Source organism: Citrus clementina, unplaced genomic scaffold (assembly GCF_000493195.1).
Source record: "Citrus clementina cultivar Clemenules unplaced genomic scaffold, Citrus_clementina_v1.0 scaffold_7, whole genome shotgun sequence".
In the NCBI taxonomy this organism is placed as follows: Eukaryota; Viridiplantae; Streptophyta; class Magnoliopsida; order Sapindales; family Rutaceae; genus Citrus; species Citrus x clementina.
In genome coordinates this window covers 11,596,659-11,607,438 of record NW_006262075.1, presented here as the reverse complement: position 1 = coordinate 11,607,438, position 10,780 = coordinate 11,596,659, and the positions used below count along the sequence as shown (strand labels likewise).

Here is a 10,780-nt window from a genome sequence, read left to right as displayed (position 1 = left end):
CACTTTTTCAACACTTATAACATAGGATTCTTCTTTATTTTACACAAAAAAAAAATAAAAAACAATTCTTATGAGTCAAAAATTTTGTTCACAAGCACACAATCATTCACTTAAATTTTTATTGGAAAAGTTGTGATGTGGGGAGATCCCCCCCCCCCCCCCCCCATTTCTATATATAGTACCACACAAATTCTTATATTACCTCATACGAATAATTCTTTCCATATTACTCATATCGGTGGAATCTTAACACGAAAAATGGGCAACGTTATCGGGATCCAATTCTCATGTGATGCCATTTTCTCTCGTTGCCTAAATTCAATAAAGCAGCATATATAAGCCAGCTTGAAGACAATCTTCCCGCTTTGCAGGCTCAATTGCAAAAATTAATTGAATCTGAGAACGATGTGATGGCAAGAGTCGCCAATGCTGAGAACCAGCAAATGAGACAGCTCAACACCGTGCAAGGGTGGCTTTCAAGAGTGGAAGCTGTGGAAACTGAAGTTGGTGAACTGATGAGGGATAGCTCTCAAGAAGTTGATAAATTATGTCCGGGAGGCTGCTGTTCCAAGAACTGCAAGTCAAGCTTCAAGTTCGGGAAACGAGTGGCTAAGACGCTGCAGCTTGTGAATAATTTAATGGGTGAAGGAGCTTTTGATGCGGTCGCCGAGAAGGTACGGCCGCCTGCAGTGGACCAGAGGCCTTGTGAACCAACGGTGGGTTTGGAATCAATGTTTGATAAAGTATGGAGATGTCTTGGAGAAGAACAAGTGGGAATCATTGGCCTATATGGCATGGGGGGAGTCGGAAAGACTACTCTGTTAACCAAAATCAACAACAAGCTTCTTGGTGCACCAAATGATTTTGATGTTGTGATCTGGGTGGTGGTGTCTAAAGATTTACAGCTTGAAAAGATTCAAGAGAAAATTGGAAGAAGAATCGGTTTTCTTGACGAATCATGGAAGAATGGAAGTCTTGAAGACAAAGCATCGGATATCTTGAGAATTTTGAGCAAGAAGAAGTTTTTATTGTTATTGGATGATATTTGGGAGCGCGTTGATTTAACTAAAGTGGGTGTTCCTTTTCCCGACCCAGAAAATAAATCCAAGATAGTCTTCACAACTCGTTTTCTTGAAATCTGTGGTGCAATGAAAGCTCACGAGTTCTTAAAAGTTGAGTGTTTGGGACCTGAGGATGCATGGAGATTGTTTCGTGAGAATCTCCGAAGAGATGTTCTTGACAACCATCCAGACATTCCTGAACTAGCCAGAAGTGTAGCTAAAGAGTGTGCTGGTTTGCCACTTGCACTCATTACCATCGGTCGCGCAATGGCTTGCAAGAAGACGCCTCACGAATGGCACCACGCAATTCAAGTTTTAAGAAGATCATCCTCAGAATTTCCAGGTATGGGAAAAGAGGTGTATCCTCTTCTAAAATTTAGTCATGACAGCTTGCCTGACGACACAATACGATCTTGTCTCTTATACTGTGGTTTATTTCCTGAAGATTATAGAATTCGTAAAAGTGAATTGATAGATTGTTGGATTGGTGAAGGATTTTTAGATCAATATGATAGAAGTGGAGCATATAATGAAGGATATTACATTATTGGTATTCTTCTTCATGCATGTCTACTGGAAGAAGAAGAAGGAGACATAGCAGAAGAGAAAAGTGGAGAACATGTTGTAAAGATGCACGATGTGATCCGTGACATGGTGTTATGGATAGCTTGTAAAATCGAGAAGGAGAAGGAAAACTTCTTAGTTCACGCAGGTCTTGGATTAACAGAAGCACCGGAGATTCAAAACTGGAGAAACGTTAGAAGAATGTCCTTGATGAAAAACAAAATTGAGAATCTATCAGAAACTCCAACCTGCCCTCACCTTCTTTCCTTGTTTCTTAGCGACAATAGTTTGAAGATGATCGCAGGTGACTTCTTTCAATTTATGCCTTCTCTCAGAGTTTTCAATATGTCAAATAATCATTTGCTATGGAAATTACCATCAGGAATTTCAACATTAGTTTCACTCGAACATCTTGATTTATCCGGTACAGCCATTACCCATTTACCAATTGAGCTACAAAAATTGGTAAATTTGAAATGCCTGAACTTGGAGTACATGTATAATCTCAATCAATTTCCAAGGCTGGTGATGTCTGCATTTTCAAAGTTACAGGTATTGAGAATGTTTGATTGCGGTGGCTCCAAAATTGAAAGATTGAAAAGCAATGTTCTGTTTGGGGGTCATCAATTTTTGGTGGAGGAATTGATGGGCATGAAACATTTAATGGCGTTGACCATCACCTTGAAAAGTTGGGAAGCTCTCCAGGAACTTTTGATCTCCCAGGAATTGCAAAGATGTACTCAATCTCTTTTCCTCCGATGCTTCAACGATTCAAAGTCACTCGACATTTTCTGTTTAGCATGCCTACACAATCTCAATAAACTATACGTTGCTGGTCGTAAACATTTGGAAGATTTTCAGATGACTGTACAAAGATCATCAGTGAACCAATTAGCCCGTGGTTTCCACAGCCTTCACACAGTCAAAGTAGGCTTTTGCTTCAAGTTGAAGGACTTGACATGGCTCGTTTTTGCTCCAAGCCTCAAGTCCATGGTTGTATTAAGCTGCTGCAACATGGAGCAAATAATCAAAGCCGAAAAATTGAGTCAACTTCATCATCATCCAGAGAGGAAGAAGAGCGTTTTTGCAAAACTCCAATTTCTTAGCCTGGAAAATCTAAGAAATTTGTGTTGTATCAATTGGGAGGCCTTGGCCTTTCCAAATTTAAAGGAAATTAGAGTTGAAGGATGCCCCAAGCTTTTCAAGCTTCCTCTCGATTCTAACAGCGCAAAAGGGTGTAAAGTCGTTATCAAGGGAGAAGAAAACTGGTGGAAAAAACTACAGTGGGAGGATCAAGACACTCAAGATGCTTTTCTTTCTTGCTTTAAACCAGCTGTTAATCAGAGATCTTGGTGCGAAATTTTGAATTGACTTGTGGTAGCAGTGGAACAAACCCTTGTGTTGTTGTCATGTTGTCATTTGTTTGTAATGTTACAATTTTTTTCTTTTCCAATCGATGAAAAGTACATGATGATGACCAAGTTTTAAAAATCGACTTTAATAGTTATTATACCAAGTTAACAACATAAGATGTGATGACGATTTAAAAATTTAATGGTTTGAAGCAATATTTGACAATGAAAAAAGCAATGACTATTAAATCATATGCTTTAATAGTATATTCGTATTAAAAAAAATGAAGGTATTGCATTAGAGAATGAATAATAAGAATTTTAAAATGTGAGAAAGTTTGAGAAAGTTTTAAAACCCTGCAGTTTTAATGTTTTAATTTCATAATACTTTAAAATTGTGTGGTTTTAAAATTTTTTTAAATTTTCCCACACTTTAAAATACCGAATCAGAAAATTACAATGTGTATATATATATATATATATATAGTCTGAGAGAGTGCAAGTGGCCGTTAGATATGATCCAATGGTTAGTTCCTATTTTGTTTACAGTATACTGCTTCACGACATATGAGCCCACTTTATACTTTCTCTCATCTTTCTCTCCCCCAAGCACCACTCTTTTTTAAGATTGAAAAAATAAAAGAGAAAGCTCAATAGTCATAGTTCTAGAGAGAGAAAACTAAAAAAACCTTTTACCCGGCACGATTTAAGCAATTTGTAACTTGAAATAACAAATTAAATTTAGTTTGGACTTTGCAGCGACCTGTTCATTGTCAAATTGAATCACCGTTTGAAATTTACAGCTACCGGAGCTTCGTCATTGCAGCATCGCCATCGAGTTTCTTTTTTCAAGTGAGTTGCAAACTAATTCATATCCATCATCTTTAATTATTTATTTTAGATCCTAAATTTGTGTTTTTTCTTCTTTTTATCCCTTTATTTCATTTGTACTAAAATGAATGCTCAAATTGTGGTTGGCCAGTCAAACTATGAGGATAGTCTCTACGTACCAGAAGTAGCACTTGACTGTAAGCCACATAAAGGTCGAGAATTTGATACTTTAGATGACGCTTATGAATTTTACAACAAATACGCTAAAGAGGCTGGTTTTATTATCCAAATTAATTCTAGTAAGATATGCAAAGAGAGTAATGACATAATAAGGAAGTAATATGTGTGCTTTAAAGAAGGACAAGCAAGACAATCCAAAGTTGTTAATCATAAGAGGCGACACGACATAATACGAGGTGGTTGTAGTGCAAAATTAGTAGTGTTTAAATCCGAATTGGGTAAATATATGGTTTGTATATTTGTTGAAGAGCATAATGATGCATTATCTTCACCTCGAAGAGTTCATCTATAGAGGTCTCATCGTTTAATGTCAGCTATTCAGAAAAAGATTAAGTCAACAATTAGTTACAATGAATATACCAACATGTCAGCAAATCAATCTTTTTGAATTACAAACAGAAGGCTTGAAAATATGGGATGTGTACAAAGAGACATTTATAATAATGATAGAAATTTACGAAATGAAATAAAGTGTCATGATGCAGATATGTTGTAGGCGGGCACACAAGTTTTATGGTGATGTGATTGTGTTTGATACTACGTACAACACCAATTGATCTAGTATGATTTTTGCACCTTTTGTTGGGGTTAATAAACATGTTCAAACTATTGTTTTTGGTTGCGGTTTTCTAAGTGATGAGACAACATAATAATTTCTTTAGTTGTTTGAGCAATTTAAGGAGGCCATGCCGGTGATGACCTAAAAATGATTATTACTGATCTGGATCCGGCAATGGCATATCTCTAGCCTTTCCACTCATTTTTCATGGATTTTGCATGTGGCATATATTGAACAAAATTTCGGAGAGACTAAGCAAAACTATGGAAGAGTTTGATGCAATGTGGAAGGATGTTATAGATAAGACAAAATTAACAGAGAATGAGTGGCTATAAGGGGTGTATGAAATCAGATCAAAGTGGGTGCCTACATATGTGAACCATGTGTTTTCAGTTGGGATGTCAAGTAGCCAACGAGCTAAAAGTAATCATGCAATCTTCAAGAGGTGTGTATAAAAAAATAATTCACTTCTCGACTTTGTTTTTCGAGTTAATAAAGCACTTTCACAACAACGTCATGAAGAGTTAATTGCTGATAGCAAATATTTGAATGAAAGACCAATATTGAGATTACGATTACAAATTGAAAAGCAAATGTGTGAAATTTATACATATGAGATTTTTTATATGTTTCAAGATGAATTATGGAATAGCCTGTTACATGCAATCGCTTGTTAGAGAAAATGAAGATTGTTTGGTGTAAAATATTGTGAATCAAGAAGATGGTGTTTCAAAAGTCTTTGAAATACTTTATGCCAAAAAGTTAAATTTTGTTTCATGAATTTGTAAGAAATTTGAAAGTGAAAGTATCCGTGTACACATATGCTAGCTTTGTTCAAGAAATTGCAAATTTGTTTTATGCCTAATATTTATATTCTAAAAAAGGACTAAAGCTGCCAAACTTGAGAGGATTATGGATGGAGTGGTGTTGAAATAAATGATTGTTCAGACAAATCAATTTTATTAAGGAGGATAAAATGTGATTGATAAAGCTGTTTTGAGTGAAGCAGCATCTAAAATTGTTATTGAGAACTTAAAAGATACCTTGAAAAAGGTTAATTTAGTCATTGAAAGTTGTAGAAGTGAGGGAGTATCAGAGATTCAGAAAAGAATAGTGATGTGCAACAACCACACTTTAATGAACCACTTTAAGTCAGGGCTAAAGGGTGTGGAAAAAGACTTAAAGGCAAAAAAGAAAAAGCAAAGACAAAGCAAAAGGGAAAGACAAAGGAAGATGTTGCAATGGATGTGGTACAGTTGGCCAGTCACAATTAAAGAGGTAAATGCCCCTTGCTCATAAAGAGGTAAACGTGTCTCTTAATATTTATTTTGTATTAAGTTTATCACAACTTTCACTTTTTCAATTTTTTAATAAGACGTTGTGTTATATGATTTATGTTGGAGTTGAATACAGAAAGAAACATAGATTCGTCTGATTCAGATGATGGAAGCTACGCTTTTACGGGTAATTTGATTTCATTCAAGCGTGCCTTCATTATAAAATTTGATTTTTTTGTATTAAAAGTAATTGAATAAATCTATCATTAACTTTTCTTTTCTTTTTTAACTCATTGTACATATTACCCATGACCTTAATTTTCCGAATAGGTTCCTCTTCTTTCTTATTCCTTTTCCTCTAGATCGCTCCCTATAAATTAAAGAGCCTAGCCAAGATCTCTGCATCTCTGTCACTTTTGGAACCGTCAAAATAGTTGGGGGTCAAAATGAATCAGGAGAAGTAATGCTGCTTCAATTGCTGTAGCAGTTTGTATATTTTTTATGTTATATTGCGTGATACTCTTATTTGTCAACTAGGAGAATTCCTTCAATTTAACTTTTTGAGGATGTAATTTGATGTTAAAGCCTGTCATATGTACGTGAGAACTCATTGGCTTTAGATTTTAATTTATGAAAATTTTGATATCAAACCTTGTGATATGTACTCTAGTTCGATAAAATGGGAACTTCTTGGTAGATGCCACTACAACAGCATTGGTGCTCTAACAAAAGTGACCAAACTACGAACAAATAGTAATCCAAATTGCGTTTTCATTTACATTACTAGCCTAAAAGATAGTGGAACTCTGGAAGCACTTGGCTGTTGAACAGTTGAAGCACCTACTGTAAAATGCATAAAATTATGCACTCATCGTAAAAGCCAAATGTACAACGAAAAATACAATATATGCACCAACAATTCCATCTGCAATCCAGCATGAAGGAAAATCCCATTAAAAAATGTCACATATTTGAACTGATCCAAAAGTTTCTAAGATAAAGTTAAAATTCAATAAACATGAAAACTTTAAAATCAAATTGATTGACAATATTGAATATTATTTTAACTATATTTGCACTTTAATAAAGAAACTCAATTGCGGCGCTGCTACGATGAACCTTCATTTCTCTCTTGCTGATCAAAAAGCTGCATTTTCACTTCGGTTCTGGGTTAAGTAGTTCAATCTGTGATCTAAAAGACAAATTCAAACACAAATTTAGGGATTTAAAATAAATAATTAAAAAGGATGAATATGAATCATTATGCAACTCACTTGAATAAAGAATTTCATTTGTTAAATTTGCAAAAATAAATTTAATTTGTTCAATTTGGAATTTTTTATTTTAAGTTGCAAATTGCTTAAATCATGCTGTGTAATTTTTTTTTAGTTTCTCTCTCTAGAACTGCGACTATTGAGCTTCCTCTTTTATTTTTTCAGTTTTCAAAAATTATAAAAACTCTGCAATGTGGGCCCATGTGTCGTTAAGGAGTATACTACAAAAAAAAAAATGAAATGACTGTTGGATCAAATCCAACGACCACAAGCACTCTCCCAGACTATTAATTTGATCCAGGATCCTCGATTAGAAAACCATATATATATGGCAGGTGCAAATAATATTACTCTTATTACTAATGTATTTAGTTTTTGTTGGGTTACTCTTATTCAACATGATAATTTAATTTTTATCTTTAACTATTTTCAACCCTCTTGTTCCCAAGACAAAGGAGACACCAAGTATACATAGCACAACATTAGAAAGGTATTGTACTCACTACATATTTACATGTAAAAGGATTAATTTCAAATTACTACTTGTGAATTGTCTATCTTTGATCACCCCTCTTATTTTTTAAAACTTCAATCTACTCCTTATTTCTTTAAGAAGACAAAAAAAAAAAAAAATATTCATCAACCCACTCCCCATTTTTTCTTATCTTTTAAATGAAAATGGGATAACTTGAGTATTTCAAAAATAAAAAGGACGATTTGAATATAATCAATTCATGAAAAGTAATCCAAAATTTACCCCATTAAATTTTGGATTGACATGCCAGCAATTGAATTAGATCAAAAGCTAGCAGCATATTTTTAATTTTCTTTTCTACTTGCTTCCAAATGTAATACATGAAATAAACCAAGTGGTCCTTAAACCCTCTCAACAAAATTTCAACATATACTTCACCATTATTGACTTGCAATTAAAGCTGGATTTTGGCCCAATGTTACAAATTCAGCCCAATTAAATCACTGATCCAACAATTTGATTCAATACCTATGCAATGAACAGGTGCAGAACACACTTTTAGAAAAGCCATTTGATTCTGCATGTGCAATGTACAATTTCACGGACGAAAGATGAAAAGACAGTGGTCAACATGGATGGATACAGTATAGGAAAATTTCAAAGGATGATTTTGTAAAAGACTTTACTTTCTTTAAATTTTATTAAAACGTCCCGTTTGAGTTTTTGAAACTATGAAAATGCCCAATAATTTTGAAAATTTTCAACCTGCTCCATGTGTAAAATCATAATTGGCGGTGATTTTCTTTTGTTTGGTGCTTTGCGGCGTCACCATAATTGGCGGTGAGTCTGGTGACAGATCTCAATCATATGAGGTCATTCTGAATGACGCTGCCCCTGCTACGTCGTCGCATGCGTATACCGCAGGGCCTACAGTTCAATCTACCGACCCATTTTGAACTTGAATCAAATAATTTAAACAGCTATTAATTTAAATCAATTTAATTGGCATTTTTTTTTTTTTGAGTTGTAGCAGTTGGTAAGAATTTATTTAGATAATATCCACGTGAGTTAAGACTTAATACAAACAAGAGCAATGATAATTAAACAGAAGAGTAATGATACAGCCACAAACTCTTGTACAAATTTATTTTGTACAAACTGATGTAGCATTAATTCATTGGTTGAATAAAAATATAAATTAATAAAATCAAATCATGTGGGCCAAGTGATATTTAATTCAACTAATCTTATCATGCCATATCAGTTTGTACAAAATAAATTTGTACAAGAGTTTGTGGCTGTATCATTATTCTTAAATAGAAATTGCCCCCTAGCTTCTACTCTCTGATCTTGCATCTGCTCTCACAATTGTTTCTTATTACTAATATCCCGCTCATTTCTGAATATCCAAAATTCCAAATCTACTAAGGTTCATATATCAAATAGTTCAGTCATGTTTAAAACTTAGATGTTCAAGTTGCATAATTAGATGTTCAAATTAAACCCAATTAAATTTATTAAAACAAGGTCTAAGATCCAATTTGAAATGTGGTCTGATTTATCCCAAATGTACAACTTGATATTAAAAACTAATCAAAATTAAATATATTACCAAAAAAAAAAAGAAAATATCTAACGCTATATATTTATTTTTTAATCTTCAAAATTTGGCAGCTTTATTTAAAACTTATCGATAAGATTATGAAAGCAATGAAATAAGGTATAAATTATTTTCTTCGGTTTGTAAAAAATGTTGCAAACACCGATATAATTTTCTGCCTACTCCACCGATTATATATACACAGATACCAACCTAAAGAGAAAAAATGCTGACAAAAATAATGATAAACTAGTACTGGTCTATTTTATTTATCTTTTTTTTTTATCAAGTAAATAAATCGATACTAGTTTATCATTGTTTCTACAAATAATTTATCATTTTTTTGGTCAGAATATTATTACTCACGGGCGCACACACACATATTATATATAGGGATGACAAAAATCCTCCACGAGTCCCACCTCAAATGAAGAAAATTTTGAGGAATAAGGTGGGGGAGTGAGGGAAAAATAATCTTCAAATTCTTAATGGGGTGAGATTTGATTTTGCATTCCTCACCCCACCCCATCCCCAACCCCAACCCAATCCCCATTATATATAAATATGTTTTTAATTCTTATTTAATAATTTTTATTTTATCAACTATAATGTCAATTAATAATTTTTTTGTAATATAAACATGATATGAATAAAAGAAAATCCTACAATATTTTTCAACTCTAAAGCATTGTTATATTTTCTTTTCTCTTTTAAAATACTACCCTCTTTAAATATTTTTCACTTTAATATCATTTTAAGATATTTTTCAAACATTTAGAGATTTTTTTAAAATAATTTGATTATTTTATAATATGGTGATAATTTTATTTTAAGTCTCTAATTTTTAATTTATTGAAATCATGTATCTATACCTACTATAAAATAGGTAAATGAGGAATGGAGTGGGAATTGAGAAATCATTCACCACATGGAGATTCCTCATCTCGACCCCACTAAATTTCTTGAAGAATGAGGTGTGGAATAACAACAAAAATTTTTAATGGGATAGGGAATGGAGTAGGCCTCCCCACCCCACCCCATTATCATCCCTAATTATATATACTTGTTTCATTAATAAGCTATTTTACATTTTGACGAAGAAAAAGCGCACTGGTCTGGTATTTGCGATCTGTCACTAAGCAGGGACCTTGGAACAGACACATGCGGCAAAAGTAGATCGATTAACAACATAGTAATTTATTATTTATGCTTAATTTATATATCCAAGTTCCTAACAGCATTCTGCTACCTAAGCTGGTGGATAAGCAGTGATGGTTAATTAATTAGTTGGTATTTTTGATTAATTAGATTGGAGCTAGAAGATCTATCATTCATTAAGTTAGGCTTTAGACAATTTGTTAGACACTTGACGAAGTTGTTCACTGTCACTCCCGTTTGATTGGATTGTCAAAACTATCCCATCAAATGCCAAAACATGTACTGTGTTGTCATATCTTAGGTCCTCTTCTGTTATGTGCTTATTCTCAATAGATATTGCTAGCGAGCCAACAGCCAAGCGATCGATAATGTTACAACTACGTTGGGTT

General features: G+C 33.6%; 1 protein-coding gene across 1 annotated transcript; it reads left to right on the top strand.

The window, feature by feature from the left end:
* The first annotated feature begins 220 nt into the window (after positions 1-220).
* Positions 221-2,996, top strand: LOC18036855 (probable disease resistance protein At5g63020). Its single transcript, XM_006427245.2, is given in 2 exon segments — positions 221-316; positions 319-2,996. Coding segments are annotated over 2 exon segments (2,736 nt in total). The 5' UTR covers positions 221-258.
* Positions 2,997-10,780: the final 7,784 nt, after the last annotated feature.